The sequence below is a fragment of the Mobula birostris genome, chromosome 3 (genome assembly GCF_030028105.1).
Source record: "Mobula birostris isolate sMobBir1 chromosome 3, sMobBir1.hap1, whole genome shotgun sequence".
Lineage (NCBI taxonomy): Eukaryota > Metazoa > Chordata > Chondrichthyes > Myliobatiformes > Myliobatidae > Mobula > Mobula birostris.
The window spans coordinates 97244927-97265676 of NC_092372.1; the positions used below are offsets into that span (position 1 = coordinate 97244927).

General features: G+C 40.3%; 1 protein-coding gene across 12 annotated transcripts in view; it reads left to right on the forward strand.

Annotated features, from left to right (window-relative positions):
- The window catches only part of mapk10 (mitogen-activated protein kinase 10), a 353081-nt gene that overhangs the window by 310070 nt on the left and 22261 nt on the right, over window positions 1–20750 (forward strand). For all 12 annotated transcript variants that reach the window (XM_072253118.1, XM_072253115.1, XM_072253110.1 and 9 more), the window contains 3 exons: window positions 1621–1803; window positions 3440–3564; window positions 19402–19465. In XM_072253118.1, the coding sequence (XP_072109219.1) occupies window positions 1621–1803; window positions 3440–3564; window positions 19402–19465 (372 nt within the window). The remainder of the gene's footprint in view (window positions 1–1620; window positions 1804–3439; window positions 3565–19401; window positions 19466–20750) is intronic.

Consider the following 20750-nt stretch of genomic DNA (forward strand, 5'->3'; position numbering starts at 1 on the left):
AACTGGAAAAGGGATTTAACAAAGTAGTAAATATGTGAAGGAAAATGTAGCTCAGAGTCAAACACAACACCTTCAGTATGATTGTGAAAGGTTCAAGTAGATCCACCCTCAGATGTTTTTGAGCAATAGCCTGAATTTGTGGCTCAGACAATAGGCCCTCAGTTTTGTCTTTCCACCATTTAGCTCTAGAAAGCTAATATTTGTTCATTAGAAATGTGATAGGAATCTGACCAATTTAAGATAGCAGAGCAGTTGGAAGTGAGAGTAATGAAGAAGAGCTGATGTCCTTTAAATGGAGGAAAGGATTGGGATAATAATAAGGCCAAGGATAGATGCCTAGGATCTATTAATTACAATTCGAACAAAAAAGATGAAGTTAATTTTTATGCAAAATGATCAGTGGTCATAGTGCTGCTGAACTGTAGTAGTGACTAGCGTTTTGGCAGTTGACTCTTGAACCAAATGGTTGAAAGGAAGTAGCTGTTCCTGAAACTGGTAGTGTGGGACTTCAGGCTTCTGTGCCTCCTGCCTAATGGTAGCTTCAAAAAAGATTGTCTGGTCTGAATGGTGGGGAGCTTTAGTAATAGATACTGCCTTCTTGAGGCAGAGCTTCCTGTAGATTCTATTGATGGTGGGGACTGATGAGTCCTTGATGTATTGGGCAGAATCCATGATGCAACCAGTCAGGATAGTTTCAACTGTATACCTGTAGAAGTTTTTTAGAACATTTAAGAAATGTCTGGATAAGCACCTGAATTGTCATGGCATAGAAGATGCTGAACTAAATGCCGGTAAATGGGATTAGTGTACAAGGGTGTTTGTTGCGCAGCATGGACGTGATGGGCTGAAGGGCCTGACTCTTTGCTCTATGCCTTTAGGAACCTTATTCAATTCATTCCCAGGGTTGATTTACCACTCACCACACTGAGAGCATGTAGGAACCACATAGGGCAATACTTGGTCAACATTTCTACTCATTCTCTTTAAAGCGGCGCAGACCAACCATTGCTTCAAGAAGGAAATTTTTACACAGTCTGAAAACTTTGCAACGCTTTATTAAAACATATTAAAGAAAATTTCAGCTGCACAGCAACAAAGGCTATGTGCACGGGAGCATTTCAGTTACTGCGCAGCTGCACACCTGTGCAGCTTGGACGGAATAATGTATTTAGTGGTCTATAATGCAGTTGATAGAAACACTAACTATGATCACATCCAGAAGTCTTTAAGTCATTGCAAAATTATCCAGACATATGCCTTACAAGTGAAAAATTATGAAATATTTCCTTGTACTGTCACTAATATTTTGACCCAACAGTGGACCATTTTGATAGTGTCAGAAAGAAAAAAAAGAGTCAAACTTGCATGCCAAATAAGGTTACTTAAAAAGGAATTGCCTTTTTAAAGAACAAAATTATGACAAGAAATATGTTGCTATTATATTTATCAATATATAAAATTGATTCCTTTGTAGAATTATAATAAACTGGTTCAATCATGTTGTCCTCAGAAAGATGTACATGCCTTGTCACGTTTCATTAAATCCTGTTCATCTTCTTCATTTTTAAGTGTAGCATTCCCTCTGATATTAGGCAGATTTTCCTCAACCTCTTCATTCAGATATTGACCAGTGGAATAAGGTAATTGAGCAGCTGGGAACACCTTCCCCAGAGTTCATGAAGAAACTTCAACCCACTGTCCGTAACTATGTTGAAAATAGGCCCAAGTACACGGGACACTCTTTCCCCAAGCTCTTCCCAGACTGCCTCTTCCCAGCTGACTCTGAGCACAATAAGTTAAAAGGTAAGGCACAGGAAGTAAGTACTAGTCTTTCTGCATTGTAAGGACAATTTAGCTTGTGGAAAACAAGAACACAAGCAGAAGCTAGAAATATTTGAACTGTTACTGAATTGAGTTGCACAAGCTTAAGTGGTTTTAAATTTGTTCTTGTATCCATTATGTTCACCACCTTCTGGTTACTTCATCCTTGAACATTGCTACTATTCGCAACTCTGTACATTATTGTTGGTTGGTAAATCTATAGACTTGTGGCTAATGTTGGTGAGCATGCTTTATCACAATATAATGAAATGACAAGCGTAAATAAAGAACGGTGTACACATACAATGGGGACACTGTCAGCTTTCTGTATTGTTCTTCATCAAATCTAAGGTGAATGCAGAGATGTAATATAGTTTTATAGAGGGTTGAAGAGTTTTTTTTAAAATTGCAGATACTGAAAACCTAACATAAAACAAAAAAATTATTGAAAATGCTCAGCTGGTCTGGGCCGTATCTCTGGGAAGGGAAACAGAGTTACATTTCTGTTTGAAGGCCCTTTGTAAGACCTGAAGCTATAACTATGTTTCTCTTCCTACAGATACGACCTGACCTGCTCAGCATTCCCAGCATTTCTGTTTTTATTTTATAGAGTACTGTTGGCTTCTCAAAGGTTCACCCTTAACATGTGCTCTGGTGCTGGGGATTTTGACACAAGGATCCACAGTGATGAAGATCCATAGGAAGAGTAGTTTGATGAATGAAAATGGGCTTCTCAGGATTGAGGCCTGAGACAAAGACCCTAACATCAGCCATTAAACAATCCCCTTTTAAAGGAGGCCAGAGGCAAGGTGTAAATATGCTTGTGGTGCAGGTGCCAACTGCAGTTGGTCAGTGGGCATCATTCCCTGCTCCTCACACCCACATGCCCTTGCTCCCCACATCGAACTCAGTTCCTCTCGCAGGTGCCCTTAGTGGTACAGTGTTGGATGATTCCTTCTCAATGTGTATCTGAATTGGGATGGAGAGGGCCACTACCCACTCTACTGCATTCCCACTAGCAAAGTAGGTATGAGAATTTCCAGCCCTACCATCAGGGGTCTTGAATTGTGGTCGTGCGTGGAAGAGGAATTAAAGTTGTATCAATTGCAGGTTTTAGTAAGCTTTTAAATGAGGGAAATTATACTAGAGATTAAATTACAAACCAAAATGATGGCACTGCTATCGTCGCCTGCCCTCAGAGTGCCAGTGAGCCAGGTTAACTCCCGAGCTTGGATACTATCTATGTAGAGCTCGCATGTCCTCCTTGGGATGTGTGAGTTTCCATAGAACCATAGAACCACAGAAACTACAGTTCTATGTGAATGCTCATTTTTTCTCCTACAGCTAAAGGGAATATGGGATGGTAGTTTAATGGACTACTGTAAATTGCTCTTTGTGGGTAAGTGAGTGGCAGAATCCAAGGAGAATTTGAGGACAATAAAGGATTGGATTAATATCATACTCGTGTAAATGCTGTGCATGGTTGAAACCAAATGCAGGCTCCCTGTAGGCAAGTTTCTGTGATGTATAGAATCTATAAATCTAGAGGCAGTTTGGTGGCATGGACAAGATATTGGTTAAAGTTTCGGAAGTGTTATCAGTGCAATGTGTTTTGCAGCCAGCCAGGCCAGAGACCTCCTGTCCAAGATGTTAGTAATTGATCCCGCCAAACGGATATCGGTGGATGAAGCCTTACAGCACCCGTACATTAACGTGTGGTATGACCCAGCCGAAGTTGAGGCGGTAAGTCCTGCTGCTTCTGTTCTCCAGGAATCAGAATCCCATGCATTGTAATTCAGTTTACAAAAGGCAGACGGGCAAGATGACTTATCTCTGAATAAACATTAAGCACTTTAAAGAATCCCAAGGAAAAGGCAAGGTATTTGTTACTGTATTAATGTACTTTTAATTGAATTTTAATTTATTTTTAAGATGTTCCTTTTAATTAATAATTTAAATTTATTTGCATTTGACTGTCCAAGGCATTTAAATTATCCAAAAGTGTTTATCAGCAGCTACCTGCCCGGGGCTATCAGGGCAATTTGAGAGGAGGGCTGCATTTTGGAGCCTGGTCCATTTTGTGGGAGGCCTCTTGGACACTGAGGGAATAGCCAACAAAGTTAGAAAAAGTTAGTATGGACAGGAACTGCCTGTAGCAAACCTGGGCAGCAGAACTGGATCCAAATCTCTGGCCCTGTATGTGTTCATTTATGTTGGCCCTCCAATAATAACTAAATTTAAATTCCAAGGATATTCTCAGTTGAGACTAGGGAGAAAACACCATCTACCAATTATGCCTGTGTCATTTTGAACTCAATATCATTGAAACTTTAATCAGATGCAGATTCACAGCAGCACAATAAAATCAAGAAGCAATTCGGAAAATGTTGCACAAGACAACTACTTACCCTTTATTTAAAAGTCTTTGCTTTGCAATTCTATAGTCAGTCCTAATCAGAAACTATTTGGAAGAATGTTCAAGGGACAACCAGGGTTCAATGATCCAAAAAGTCTCTTTTGCTTACAAATTCAATTATATTTATTATAAATTCTTCCACTGGACACCAAGAGATCATGTCATATTCCTCTCGTTTTGTGTTGTCTCACAGGTACAGAATAGTGCCATTATAGGCAACAGTGGGAGAAAGTCATAACCAGATATAGATAGAACTACAAAATAAAGAGTTTCAATATTTTACAAATAGCTGGGCGAGGATTGCATACTATAGATATACAATTACATGATAATTCTTTGGCTTTGCAACATGATCTAGCCTTTTGGAGTACTCCCGACTCTGATGGTGGAAGATCCTTAAAGTGATGAGTGTGTGTCTTCAGGCTCCTGTATATCCTCCATATTGGTAACAATGTGAAGAGGGCAAATCCTGGGTGGTGGGGGCCCTCAATGATGGATGCAGCCTTTTTGAGGCATCTCTCGATGCTGAGGAGGCTCGTCCCCATGGTGGAGATGGCTGTTTGCAACTTTTTGTAGCTGCTTCCCATACAACCAGTGAGAATGCTCCCCACAATACATCCGTAGGAATCTGCGCGTTTTTGGTGATATACCAAGTCTCCTCAAACTCCTAGGAAATTGAAACTGCTCACCCTTCTCACTGCTGGTCTCTTGATGAGGAATGGTGTGTGATCCTCGACTTCCCCTCCCCGAAGTCCACATCATTTACCTGGTTTTGTTGACATTGAGTGCCAGGATGTTGTTTCAACACCATTCAACCAGCTGATACAGTGTCTATAAAAAGTATTTAGCCTGCTTGGAAGTTTTCCTGTTTTACAACATTGAATCACAGTGGATTTAATTTGGCTTTCTTGACACTGAACAACAGGAAAAAGACTTCCGTATCAAAGTGAAAACAGACCTCTACAAAATGATCTAAATTAATTACAAATATAAAACACAAAATAATTGATTGCATAAATATTCACCTCCTTTAATACGACACACTAATTCATCACTGGTGCAGCCAATTGGTTTTAGAAGTCACATAACTAGTTAAATGGAGATCCGTTTTTGGAGACCTTTGTGCAGTCGAGGTGTTTCAATTGACTGTAGTAAAAATACACCGGTATCTGGAAGGTCCAACTGCTGGTGAGTCAGTATCTTGGCAAAAGCTACACCATGAAGACAAAAGTACACTCTAAGCAACTCTGCAAAAAGGTTATTGAAAAGCACTTCAGGAGATGGATACAAGAAATTTTCCAAGTCACTGAATATCTTTTGGAATACAGTTAAATCATTCATCAAGAAATGGAAAGAATATGTATATGGCTATCCTCAAAAACTGAGAAATCAGTCAAAAAGGGGACTAGTGAGGGAGGCCACCAAGAGACCTGTGATAACTCTGGAGGAGTTACAAGCTTCAGTGGCTGAGATGGGAGATACTGCGCATACAACTGTTACCCAGGTGCTTCACCAGTCACAGCTTTATGGGAGAGTGGCAAAGGGAAAATCACTGTTGGAAAAAACTCATGTGAAATCTTGGCTAGAGTTTGTCAGAAGTCAGCTGGAAGAAGGTTCGATGGTCTGATGAAACCAAAATTGAGCTCCTTGGCCATCAGACTAAACGCTATGTTTGGTGTAAGCCAAACACCACACATTGTCAAAAACACACCATCCCTACTGTGAAGCATGGCGATGACTGCATCATGCTGTGGGGATGCTTCACTGCAGCAGGCCCTGGAAGTCTTGTGAAGGTAGAGGGTAAAATGAATGCAGCAAAATACAGGGAAATCCTGGAGGAGAAGTCTGCAAGAGAACTGCAACTTGGGAGAAGATTTGTTTTCCAGCAAGACAGTGACCCAAGCATAAAGCTAAAGCTACACAGGAATGGCTTAAAAACAACAAAGTTAATGTCCTGGAGTGGCCAAGTCAGAGTCCAGACCTCAATCCAATCCAATTGAGAATTTGTGGCTGGACTTGAAAAGGGTTGTTCACTCATGGTCCCTATGCAATCTGACAGAGCTTGAGCAGTTTTGTAAAGAGAAAAATTGCAGTGTGCAAATGTGCCAAACTGATCCTCACAGAGACCTATTCACACGGACTCGAGGCTGTAATTGCTGTGAAAGATGCATCTACTTAATACTGACTTGAAGGGGATGAGTAATTGTGCAATCAATTATTTTGTGTTTAATAATTGTGAAAAATTTAGACCAATTTGTAGAAATTTGTTTTCACTTTGACACGAAAGAGTCTTTTCTGTTGATCAGTGTCAAAAGAGCCAAATTGAATCCACTGTATTTCAACGTTGTAAAACAATAAAACCTGAAGACTTCCAAGCCGGTGAATACATTTTATAGGCACTATCTGTCTTACTTCATTCGCCTCCTCTTCACCATCTGAAATTCTGCCAACAATAGTTGTTTCATTGGCAAATTTATAGATGGCGTTTGGGCTGTGCCCAGCCACACAGTCATGAATGTAGAGGGAGTAGAGAACATACTTGAAAAAAACATTGAATGTCCTAGGATTTGTAGGATCCATCCGTCTCCCTTTTCCCTGATTTGTCTTCTTAAGCAGTTTCTTGGGGGTCCTTTCTATTTTTATGGGTTTGAAGATTACTGATATGGCAAACATGGGGCCCACAGACTCAGTTGCAAAATGGGATGGGTGGATGAATAGTATGCTAGGTAGCATGCTCCTTCCACCATTACACTGGACTTCCAAGTGTTTGTAATACAATGATTCAAAGTTCTCAATATCATTCCAGATGGTCCTCCTTCATTTTGAATAGTCATGGATGCCAATAGTAAGGATTATAACATGTGTTCAAGGAGGGTTTCAAAAATTAAAATCATTCTTCATAGCTATAATTCAAAAGAGATACAGTACAGTGCAAAAGTCCATGTATGTAGCTAGCGTACCTAAGTCTTTTACACAGTACTGTATTTGTCAACGTGAAGTGGAGAGTGAGTTTGTAAATCTGACAGCAGCGAAGGTGAAGGTGGAGCGCCACAGGAGGAGCGTGTGACAGGTGGCAGAGAGGGAGTGCCAGGGCAGGTAGGGAGGTGGCACAGGTCCAGACGCATCCAGCCCTGAGACACCAGACAAGGTTATTTGATTCAAAACAATTAGTTTCAGAATCAGAATCAGGTTTATTATCACTGCATGTGACGTGAAATTTGTTAATTTAGCAGCGGCAGTTCAATGCAATCCATAATCTAGCAGAGAGAGAGAATAATAAATAAAACATAATAAGTGAACAAGTAAATCAATTATGTATATTGAATAGATTTTAAAAATGTGCAAAAACAGAAATACTGTATATTAAAAAAAGTGAGTTAGTGTCCAAAGCCTCATGTCCATTTAGGAATCTGATGGCAGAGGGGAAGAAACTGTTTCTGGATCGCTGAGTGTGTGCCTTCAGGCTTTTGTACCTCCTACCTGATGGTAACCATGAGAAAGGGGCATGCCCTGGGTGCTGGAGTTTATTAATCATTACAAAATATTTCTCTGGTGCTTCCCCCACGCTCCCCTCCCCTTTCCCCTTTTCCCAATCATGATTTCCCTCTCCCTGCCCCCTTCCTACTCTCAATCCACAATTGAGACCCATATCAGAATCAGGTTTATCATCACTGACATATGTCATGAAATTTGTTTTACTTTGTGTCAGCAGTACAGTGCAATACATAAAATTGCTACAGTACTGTGCGAATGTCTCAGGCTCCCTAGCTATGTATGTATGCCTAAGACTTTTGTACAGTACAGGATATTTAGAATTATTCTATGTAGCCCACAGAACACCGCCGTGACTCACCTGCCCCATCTTACTATCATCCGTTCAAATCTAATCAATAACCTTAAGACCTTGGCTTCATTACCTCCTTGTGCAATCAGATCCTTGACTTTCTTACTTTCAGACCACAATCAGTTCAGATTGGTACCAACATCACCTCCACAATCTCCATCAGTACAGGTGCACCACAAGACTGTGTGCTTAGTCCCCTGCACTACTCGCTTTACACTAATGGCTGAGTGGCTATGCATAACTCCAATGCCATATTTAAGTTTGCTGACGACACCACTCTCATTGGTTGGCGGTGCTGAATCAGCATATAGCAGGGAGTTTGAAAATTTGGCTGAATGATACCATAACAACAACTTCTTAATGTCATCAAGACCAAGGAGCTGATTATTGACTTCAGGAGGAGGACACTGGAGATCAATGAGCTAGTCCTGATCAGAGTATCAGAAGTGGAGAGGGTCATTAACTTAAAATTGCTCAGTGTTACCATTTTGGATGACCTGTCCTGGGCCCAGCATGTCACTGCAATTACAAAGAAAGGACGGCAGCACCTCTACTTCCTTATGAATTTGTGAAGATTCAGCATGACATCTAAAACTTTGACAAACTTCTACAGGTGTGTGGTGGAGAGTATATTGACTGGATGCATCACAGCCTGCCATGGAAACACCAATGCCCTTGAACAGAAAATCCTACAAAAGGTAATGGATACAGCTCATTCCATCATGGGCAAAGCCATTGAGTATATCTACACAGAGTGTTATCACAGGAAAGGCCTCCTAAGTTATCACAGGATCATCATCAAGGACTCCTACCATCCAGGTCATGCTCTCTTCTGGCTGTTGCAGGGGAGAAAAAAGTATAAGACTCACACCATGGGGTTCAGGAACAGTTATTATCCCTCAATCATCAGGTTCTTGAACCAGTGGGGATAACTTCACTCAACTTCACTTGCTCCATTATTGAAATGTTCCCACAACCTTTGGAGTCACTTCCAAAGACTCTTCATCTCAAGTTCTCAATATTTATTGCTTATCTATTTAATATTTCTTTCTTTTTGTATTTGCACGATTTGTTGTCTTTTGCATACTGGTTGAATGCCCAAATTCAGTTTTTCAATCATTCTATTTGGGTTATTATTCTATTATAGATTTATTGAGTGTGCCTGTACGAAAATGAATCTTAGAGTTGTATATGGTGACATATACTTTGATAATAAATTTACCTTGGACCTTGAAAAGAAGGGTGAGAAGAAGGGTATTTTCTTGGCATGACCAAACTTGAACTCAAGTGCTGAGTTGTGAATCTGGTGTCACACATACATCAGAGGCGATTGAGTGTAGTTAGAACCTCAATTCTGACATGTTGGTCTGGGAGAGAACACTGAATTTAATTTGCTTATCTTGTCAGTGAAGTTGGGAAGTTTTATGGATATAGCATTGGGTATTCCTGACTATTACCATGAGTATCTACAGTGGATAGGGGAGGGGGAAGGGTAGGTATCATGGCTGCATATTAGACAAGGAGTTCCATCCCAAGACTCGGGTCTTGATCTTCAAACTGTTTTTCCTTCAGATGGCCATAGGCTGCGTTTTACGTGCTTGAGACAGTAGCAAACTTCCTCAATGATGTCTGTCTTTGCAGAGGGGTGGTCCCTGTGGTATGAAAGGTGGTCCATAATTGCTAAAGTTTCATTATGGACCTTTATTTTCAAGGAGAGTGTTACATAGTGAGGGCAGGTTGGTTGAGAACTTATATTTTGTGATGTTTTTGTGCCTATTTTCTTACGTGGTATATGAAATTAGTGAGCAATTACTTAGAGCTTGACCTTCAAACATGGTGGCATAGTGGTATTGTAGGAGGTATGAGAGCTTCTCACTCATTCTGCAGATTAGTTCCATTCAATCAGAAAAAGGAGTTATTGATAAGGTATAATATTGTAATGAGAAAGTTTGAGAAAATTGCTTGATCCCAGTCCGGGGAACACGTATACTAAAGTTGGAACATGTTGGCATACAAATTTATGAAGTGTCCTACTGAGTTTCACCTCCTCTCTACAGCATATATGCTACATGGTGGTTTGCAAACTGAGATTTTAATCAGCTGGTCCTCCGTCCATCCTTTTCCCAATATATCATTGCTTATAAACTGGCAGAGGGTGTCTTTTATTTTTCTGTTGGTCTTGAAAGAGTTACAGAATTGAAAACAATTGACAGTTTTGGACATAATAAAAGCATCTACATCAGTTTTAATAATGAAGTAGTTCTGATGGAAAGGTTAGAGTAGCTGAATAGTTATGTTTGCCATGTGCTGAGTTAGACAGGCTCAGCTGGAGTTGTTAGTAGAACACTGATTAGTACAAGTGCCCCAAAACTCTTCCAGCTTTAATTTCTTTCTGTGATATGTGCAACGAATTATGCTGATGTTGAAGCCAGGCGAGGGGACTGGTCTTTGATGTAATGCCCAGCTCTGGAATATCGTCATGCACCAACAAGGCTCACACAGGACAACTGCTTGTTTTTCAGTTTCGTTCCCAGATCCCTACAAGAGGAGCAAAGAGAGAATTTTCTTCCAATTAAAGTTATCTAGATTACAAAAGCTCCTGATCTATGTTCAGGCTGCTCATTGTAGGTGGATATTAAATTCACCAAAGCTATTGCATATGGAGAAGACAAGACTTGGTGAGTGGCTAGTTAGGAAAGATGATTGCAGTTTGCCAAACCTTCTGTCTTCGTGCATGAAGAAGAGTAAACATCAGTTGGCATGAAAGATGGTTTAATTTTGCCCTTCATTAACTAACAAGCAGGTATATCCTTCTAAGAATTACAAAAGGAGTGGTCCCTACAGACCTGAGATCAAATCAACAAGTGCCTGCTGCTGTAATAACACCCACAACCTACTTTCACCAAGGGCACTGTACTGCCTCGCTCCACACCAAGTGGGCTTTCCTGGCAATCAGCTGTACCCAAAACCATGTGCTGCACATTAACGCAAGCAGCAAGAGGCTGATGCATCCAGCACTTTTCCTTCCCCACTGAACTGTGACAAGGGCATGTCTTTCCTCTATCAGTGCATGGGGGCATTTGCCAGAACTAAATTTGAGTTAAAGCATAATGGTATTCATTCAATTAAATGGATAAATTGAGTAGAGAAGGCTGAAACACTAACCACTGCCAATGTGGCATTCATCTGGACATAAATGGAAATTGCTATTACTGCAAGCTGCAGCAATGGCTCTTTTTTTCTTCAGAGATTAATAGTTTGTGGGTTTCTTCCCTGTACTAGGTTTCGTGCATTTGTAAATCAGCACAATCCTAGTACAGACCATAGCTACAGTGGATGGACTTAAATGGGCCAGACCAGATGATACAATTGCTTTACTGGGGCAGAGAGAATTATAAACAGAGAATATGGAGGGAAAGCTGTTTTCCATAATATGCTGAGCTGTGTCCACAACTCTCTGCAGTTTCTTGCAGTCACGGGCAGAGTAGTTGCCGCGTTAAACCATGATGCACCCAGATAGGATGTTTTCTATAGTGCATCAATAAAATTCGGTGAAAATCAAAGGGACATGCCAAATTTCTTTAGCCATCTGAGGAAGTACAGGTGCTGGTGAGCTCTCTGGACAGTGGCATCAGTGTGGTTAGACTAGGACAGGCTATTAGTGATTTCACTCTCAGCAACTTGAAGCTCTCAACCATCTTGACAGAACTGTTCATGTAAACAGGAACTTTCAGAACCTCCATGATTCCCGATGACCCAGTGATCTCAGCCTTTGAGGCCAGTGTGAGAGCATCATTTAGGAGGTGAATCGACAGAAAGTAGCTGGCCCAGACAGTATACGTGTGCTAATCAACTGGCTGGGGTATTTATGGTCATCCTGGAACTCTTGCTTTGGCAGTCTGAGGTACCCATCTTTTTCAAGCAGGCTTCAATCATACCAGTGCCCAAGAGGAACGTGGTAACCTTCAATGACTATCATCCAGTGGCACTTACACCCATCGTGATGAATGCTTTGAGAAGTTGGTGATGGAAACATATCAACCCCTGCCTAATGAGCAAACTGGATACTCTCCAATTTGCTTACCATCACAACAGCTCAACATCAGATGCCATAATTTTGACTCTTCGCTCAGCTCTAGACCATCCTGATAGTGAAGATGCATACATACATCAGGATGCTCTTCATTGACTACAGCCCAGAATTGAAACCACCATCCCCTCAAAACCCATTACTAAGCTCCAGACCTGGACCTTGATAACCTCTCTCCGTGACTGGATCCTCAATTTGACAAACTTTTATAGATGCGCAGTGGAGAGTATCGTTACTAGTTGTATCACAGTCTAGTATCGAAAAGCCAGTGCCTAGGAATGGAAAAGACTATAGTAGAAGGGATCTAACTCAGTCCATCACAGGCAAAGCCCTCCACATCATTGAATACATTTACATGGAATGCTGCCGAAAGAATGCAGTATCCATCATCAAAGACACCTACCATCCGGACCATGCTCTCTTCTCATTGCTACCATCAAGCAAGAGGTACAAAAGCCTTAGGTTGTGAGTCACCAGGTTCTGGATAACTTCACTCACCAGAACTCTGAACTGATTTTACAACCTACATTCTCATTTTCAAGGACTCTGTAAAACTTGTTTTTTCAGATTTACAACTCATTTTCTCAAAATTGTTTTCTTATTTGCATAGTTTGTCTTCTTTTGCACGTTAATTGTTTGACACTCTTCATTTGTGTATAGTTTTCATATATTCTATTGTATTTTTTATTTTTTTCCTGTAAATGCTTGCAAGAAAATGAATCTCAAGATAATAGTAACATGCAGTATACATACTGATGATAAATTACTTTGAAAATGTGTACTGCCTCCCTTCCTGAAATCAATGACCAGCTTTTCTGTTTTGCTGACTTTGAGGGAAAGGTGGTTGTTATGACATTTAACTAGGCTCTGTACCTCCTTCCTGTCCTTTGACTCATCATTATTTGAGATATTTGAGGTCACTATAGTGGTATCATCTACAAACTTGTAGATGGAGTGAGAACAGAATCTGACCACACAGTCCTGAGTGCATAGGAAGTAAATTAGGGGATTGAAGATGCTGCCTTATTCAATTCAATTCAAGTTTAATTATTCAACCGTACATGAATACCCATGAATAAAGCCAAACAAGATAGCATTACTCTGGGGCCGAGGTGCAAAACATAATACCAACAGTCCCACACAGCACAAAGCACACATAGCACATACTAAATAGCAAGCACATATAAGCTATCAATAAAATATAGTGATGGGAAAAAAAATTATATAGTTCAGAATGCATGAATGCTGCAGAAATCTGTTGACCACAATGCAGCCTGTCTTCTGTCAAATGAACACTGGGGGGCTGCGCCAACTCCAGCTTGGACACCATGCCACACCACCCCAGTGGGGCACAGTGGCTCCGACATCTCTCTTCTGGTGGCTGTAATCAGGCGACATTGCGACTTGAGGCCTAGTCCTCGCTATGGCAGATGTCACACAACTCCCCCACCAGTGTTGAGAATAATTGTGGAAGAGATTTTTCTGTCTATCCCTACTGATTGCAGTCTGTTGATCAGGAACTCAAGGATCCAGTTGCAAAGCTTATGGGGACTCCCAAGTTTTGGGATTTGGATATGAATTTTCTTGTAATTATGTTATTGAAGGTTGAGCTATGGTCATTTTACAATAGTTTAATGTAGGTGTCTTAAATTATCCAGCTGCTCAAGAGATAAGTTTAGGGAGATATATTTCCACAAGAGGTGAATTGACTGGGTTGAGATTATCTAGAAGGTTGGATTGGAATGATGCGTGCTCCAAGCATTTCAGGGTGGTAGGTGTCAAGAGACACTAGGCAATAGTCATTAAAGGATGCTACCTTGATTTTTAAAGGTACCAAGATGATAGTAGTCTTACAAAAATAGGGAGAGGTTAAAAATCCCTCCAAGTACCCCTGCCAGCTGATCTTTGAACACCACTGACCTAGATTTCAGTCGGGGGTGGATCACTGATTTCGGGTTTGGGAACACCTGGCTTGTCTTTTTTGGTACACAGCCCTGAAACTACTTGCTGATAAAATCCATGGCGATAGCTGCATACTCATCTAAGTTGGCTGCTGAGTCTTTGAACAGAAACCAGTCTACTGACTCAAAGCAGTCATATAGAAGCTCATCTGTTTTCTCAAATCTTCACTGAATTACCTTCTTTACTGAATCCTCATTTCAGCTTCTGTTTGTATGTAGGGTGAAGGAGCACAGCTTGGTTATCTGATTTGCCAAAGTAACTATATTACGGAGTAACTACAAAAGTAACTATATTACGGAGTCTTAAAAGAGGTGTCTGCAAAAAAAAAACATAAGCCACCAGGGAACTGTGGAGGTTGAGTCACTGATTGTATTAAATAGATGGATTTGGGATTAAATTGGCTTCTTGCTCTCATATTTCTAAAATTACTTTCTTAAAATGTCCCCACTTTAAAACAAAAATAGGGCTGAGGTTATAATCTGAAGTTGCCGAGTGTGGAAGACTAGCAAGTGCATAAATGAGACCTGAAGATTATGTTGAAAGCTTCACTGTAACTGTGTTGGAAGCTGAGGGTAGGCAGGTTGGAGGCAGAACAGGATGAGGAATTAAAGTGAGAGAACATAGGAAAAGGGTGGTCACACTTTTACGGTGATGCAAGGTGTGTTTTTTTCTGGTTGAAAAGCCAGTAAGAGTGTAGAGCATTGGTGGAAAAAGTTCTCATTTAGTAGAAACAAAAATTGGGATGAGTTCAAATGGAAGAATCTCCCTGCAACTCAAACATACTAAGTTTTATATTCTTAAGGTATAGTGACAGATGATTGATACCCCATTCAAATGTGACCATGATCATGTCTGGTGTGCTAGTCTCAAACCTGTCATGGTCTGTGCATGAGTTGGATTCTATTGCTTCTTCCTAACCATATTTCAATCATGCAAGACCCGTCAATTCAAGGATATCCAGCTCTAATACCTAGTTCAGTAATACCGAATATCTTTACTCTAAGTAGGCATAGGCATTACTCCAGATTTGGCCTTATCAGAGTTTTATAAATTTGAAACATAACCTTTTGACTTTTGAACTCAATGCCTTGATTAATAAAAGCAAGCATTCCATAAGCCACCTTAACCACCTTATCGACATGTGTAGCCACTTTCAAGGAGCTATGAACTTGGATCCCTAGATCCCTAGATCTCGCTGCTCAGTAACACTGTTAAGGATCTTGCCCTTGACTATGTACTGTCTTATAGCAGTTGCCCTACCAAGGTGCAATACCTCACAGTTTTCTGGGTTCACTCCACTTGCCATTTCTGCCCATATCTATATCATGCTGTATTCTTTGCGTGCCTTCTACACTATCCACAAACTTACTAACCCACCCATTTTCATCCAGATCATATATATATCACAAACAGCAGAGGTCCTAGCACAGATCCCTGTGAACACCATTAATTATAGATCTCCAGCTCAAACAAGCCCCTTCAACCTCTACCCTCTATGTTCTATGCACAAGCTAGTTCTGGTACAAACAACCAATTCGCCGCAGACCCCATGCATCTTAATCTTCTGGATTAGCATCCCATGAGGGACTTTGTTAAACTCCTTACTAAAATCCATGTAGACAACCTCCATTGCCCTACCTTCAACAACTCTCATGACCTTGTCAAAAAACTCACTCAAGTTGTTAAGACACAACTTGCCCTGCACAAAGCCATGCAGTCTCCAGTAATTAGGCCGTGGGTTTCCAAATGCTCATATATACTATCCCTAAGAATTTTCCCCAGCAATTTCCCTACAACTGACGTGAGACTCACTAGTCTATAGTTCCCAGGATTTTCCCTTCTTAAATATAGGCACAACATTAGCTACTCGCCAGGCCTCTGGGAACTCGCCTGTGGCTGGAGAGGACACAAAGATATTGGTCAAAGCCCCAGCAATCTTGTCTCTTGTCTCCTTCAATGATCTGGGGTAATGCCCTTCAAGTCTTGGGGACTTTCCCACCTTAGTACTCATTAGGAGGCCCAACACCTCCTCCTCCTCCTTGACCTCCAAATGCCCTAACATATTTATACACTCAGCACTGATCTCTATGTCTTCAATATCCTTTTCCTTGGTAAATACTGAAGCAAAGTACTCATTAGGTACCTCACTCACATTCTCCTCATCCAAGCAAATGTTCCCCCTTTATCCTTGAGTGGTCCCTCCCTCTCCCTAGTTATCCTCTTGCTCTTGATGTATGTATAGAATGCCTTGGGATTGTCCTTAATCCTACTTGCCAGTGACTTTTCATGGTCCCTCCCGGCTTTCCTAATTCCATTCTTTAGTTCTTTTACTGTAAGTGATGGGGCTCAAGAGACTTGCAGAAGAAAGAGAGGTGTAAGTGTGAACTTCCCTGAAAGTAGTGACACATATAGGCTGGTGAAGGAGGTGTACGGTATGCTTTGCCTTCATCGGCCATGACCTTGAGTACTAGAGCTGAAATGTCATGTTACAGCTGTACCAGAAGTTGCTAAGGCTGCACTTGCAGTATTATGTGCAGTTTTGGTGGTCATACGAATGGAAGGGTGCAGTTAAGCTAGACCGGGTACAGAAAAGATTCACAAGAATGTTGGTGGGAGTTGTAAGGAGAGGCTGAGTAGGTTGGCACTCTTATCCACAGAGTGAGGGCTGGTGCAAGGTGAACTTACAGAGATTTATAAAATCATGAGGGGCGAAGATAAGGTGGATGGTCACAGTCCTTTTCCCAAGATAGGAGAGTCCAAATTTAAGGGGCATAGATTTAAGGTGAAAAGGGAAAGATTTAGAGGGATCTTCGCAGTGTGCTTTTCACACAGGGAATGGTGGGTGTATGGAACAAGCTGTCAGAGGAAATGGTAGAAGCAGGTACAATTACAGTGTTTAAAAGGTATGTAAATAAGAAAGATTCAGAAAGATATAGACCAAATGCAGGCAAATGGGACTATCTGATCAAGGTAACTTGGTCGGCGTGAATGAGTTGGGTTGAAGACCTTTTCTCATGCAGTTTGACTCTATGACTTCATGACTCTTAACATGTCCGGGGTGTCAAATGCCTCAACATTTCATCTAGTATTTCCCTCCTTTCAGCTATTTGGTATATTTCACACCTTCCTGTAGTACATTGAGCTCCTTACCCTCTTCTCATCAGTGTGCCCTGGCTTGTAGTTTTGTCTCAGCTATCTTGAGTTGGCTTCTGTGCCTTTGGCCAAGAATGCCCTACAGTCATATCCCAGTGTTGATCAAATATATCTATAAACATTTATATTTTGAGGAGCCAAACATTGTCTTATTTATTACAGTATTCAGTTTCTAAACCACTTGCTGTATATTGTGTGGGTCCCTGTGACAATGCAGCTTCTCTTTCTCCAACAGTAGTCTTTATTTACAAAATTACTCTTCATTAGTTCAAAGCCAGTTATGGCTTAAGTATCCAATACATTTTGAAATAACTTGCTCATATCAATATTAACTCTGTACTCTCTAAGCATAACTCTGGCAATGTTCAGCAAAGAAATAATTCAATTTATCTGGTCATCTCAGTATTGTGAATATAATGTGTTGTAAGAAAATAAACTGTGTTAAAAGAAAATAAAGTAAATCTCTGTTTCATCTGGAAGGAGTTTTTGGCTACGCAGACAGTGGAATTGGGGTTCAAAAACACCATCAAAAGTTCTTCTAAAGCTAAAAAAAAATCTGTGTGGAAATTACTATTTTCTCTTTCAATATTTTTATTAAAATTATATAAATTGCATAAATACAAATACAAAATTAATAAGGATACAAGTAATACGAATTACATTACATTTAAATCACAGTCATATGATCACAATATCCCATATTCCAGATCAATCATGTAGAAAAAAATTGACATGAAATGAAATAAAATAAAATAATTGTATTTTATTAAAGAATTACTATTTAACGTGTCAGTAATCTATCAAGTCTGGCTCCTCTATGTGTTAGCTTCGGTTGAATTTACTCACGGGTTACTGGTTGACTGCACTCCACTTGACACCTAATTTAAAAAATTTAGGTCTCATGGGAACAACATCATCTGCATCCATTTTGATGCATCTATCTGCATCTATTTTGACTCAAGAAACTAGGAAGCTAAGCACAAAAATACAGGGGGATCCCTGTCAGTGAGGTTCATGGGCCCAAGATAATTGCGAGGTGTTGCATTTTGGGAAGTCAAACTAGACTTTAGAGTGAATGGTCAGCCTGTGGAGTGTTGTGGAACAGATGGACCGAGGAGAATCAGTATATATTTCACTGAGAACAGCACTGCAGGTAGACAGGGTGGCAAAAAAATGTTTGGCATGCTGCCTTCCATCATTCAGGGCACTGAGCATAGGAGTTAGTAAATTATGTTGAAGTTGAGACCACACTTGGAGTATTGAGTACAGTTTTGGTTGCCCATTTATTGGAAAGACAAAATCAAACTGGGAAGTGTGAAGAGAAGATTTATGAAGATGCTGCCAGGACTTGAGGGCCGAGGTTATGAAGAGAGGTTGAGCAGGCTAGGACTTTTAATTCCTTGGAATTTTGGAGATTGACGGTGACCTTATAGTGGTATATAAAATCATAAGAAGTATAGAGAGGGTGAACACAAATAGTCTTTTTTCCCCAAGGAAGTGGAACTAAGAACAAGCGGACAAAGGTTTAAGGTGAGAGATGAAGGATTTAAAAAGAACGAGGGATAACTTCTGTGTGGTGAGTATATGGAATGAATTGCCATAGAAGTAGTGAAGGCAGGTATAAAACAAAATTTAAAAGGCATTTGGGTAAGTACGTTTGTACATGAATAGGAGAAGTTTAGAGGTATATGGTTAAAACACAGACACATGGAACTAGCTTGGTGAGCACCGTGGTTGGCTGAGTAGCAGCGTTGGCATATAGGGCCTGTTTCCATGCTGTATTATTCTATGACTCAATGACTTGAAGTATTGTAGCAATTAACACTGTTAACAGAAACACTATCACTAAAATGACCCACTGTTGGTCATAAGTTGCATTTTGACCTTTAATCAGCTGCATCAGCTCTATTGAAACTTTCACATCATTTGCAGATCAGCCATATAAATTGCTGTCTAATCTATCTGTGGTACAAGAGGAATAAACGATAAGATATGATTTAAGAGATTCTGTAATTCTAAATTCCATGATGGTGAAATGGGGAATGAAAAGGGGTGGAGGGTAATAATGTAGTGTTACGAGACATATGGTTTACATTTGTGCCTTTTGTTTTGTAGCCTCCTCCCCAGATCTACGATAAACAGCTTGATGAGAGAGAGCACAGTATAGATGAATGGAAAGGTAATGTGAAACGAGGACTCTGATGGCAAATTTGACCATGTAAGTTTGATGAGACAGTTTCTGTGTATGCTGAATATAATTGCTATGTTGATCAAATTACGGAAATGGGTAGACTTTAACGCAGTTGAAAATAGATGGTTTCTTAACCCATTTTGAGTTCAAAATAGAGGTTAAAATCTACTTTTTGATGTCTGCAAACTTTTAACAACAAATAAAAACAGTTATTTTCAATGGGCAGCAAAACCCAAATATTGCTTGGTGATACCAGCCATTATTATTAAGAAAAACAATTTGTGGTATATTTTGTCTCCTCCATTACCACATCCAAACATACAATATAATTATGATTGTGCATTTTACTGTGCTTCTGAAAATGGGTTCCATTAACCTCATGTGACAGAGGATGAGCTTCTATCTCCTCAAGTTGCTCCCTATGGAGTAGAATAGAGTGAGCGGTATTCAGGGTATTTGTTATACCACAGGACACATGGAGAGGTAGACAGATATAGGAAAAAATCCGATGGAAAAGTGGAGAAGATAGAACTGCACTAGATTGTCAGACTCGCTTTTTGACCCCTCCATCAGCAATGCAATTCCTAAATCCTGGGATCATCTAATTTGAACATGTGGGGAAGATGCAGCTGGTGCATTGTTGCATCAATATAATGATGGAGGTACTTTGCCACTAAGAAGGAGCCTGAAGGTACGGATTAGATAAAGTACATTAGCCAGGCTCTTTCTGAAGTCAGAGGAAAAACACACTTATGAAAATTGTCCTGTTTCCCACTCTTATAGTACCTTTAGGAAGAACACAACAGAACTTTGTTGTTTTTCAGCAGATAATTGCTTCTGCTCAGTCTATTATAGGTGCTAACTGAAATCCCAGAGGAAGCTAAGGGATGGCCTAGATATGACTACAAACTTGCTTTGTAGCGTCACCAATTTTTAACATGCCATTAACAAGGTCAAACCTAGCGATCTATTTCAAACAGCACCCCTTGTTCCCAAGAGCTCAACACTATCCCTGCCCTGCTCGTCCACAACTTCTTTCAGAAGTCTTCATCTGATTATCCTTTTTGTAAGACCTTTTCCTGTTAGTGACCTGATGGGCATTATCATCCATTCTTTTCCCCAATGTTGGCAGATGCACTATCCGGAAAATTAAACTGAATAAACTGGCAGGCCAAGGTTAGGAGATAACTTGTTATGTCCTCATTGTAGTGACTAGAGAATTAGGGCAACAACAAATGAGGTTTCCCATAACCAATTATGTTACTTTCATTTT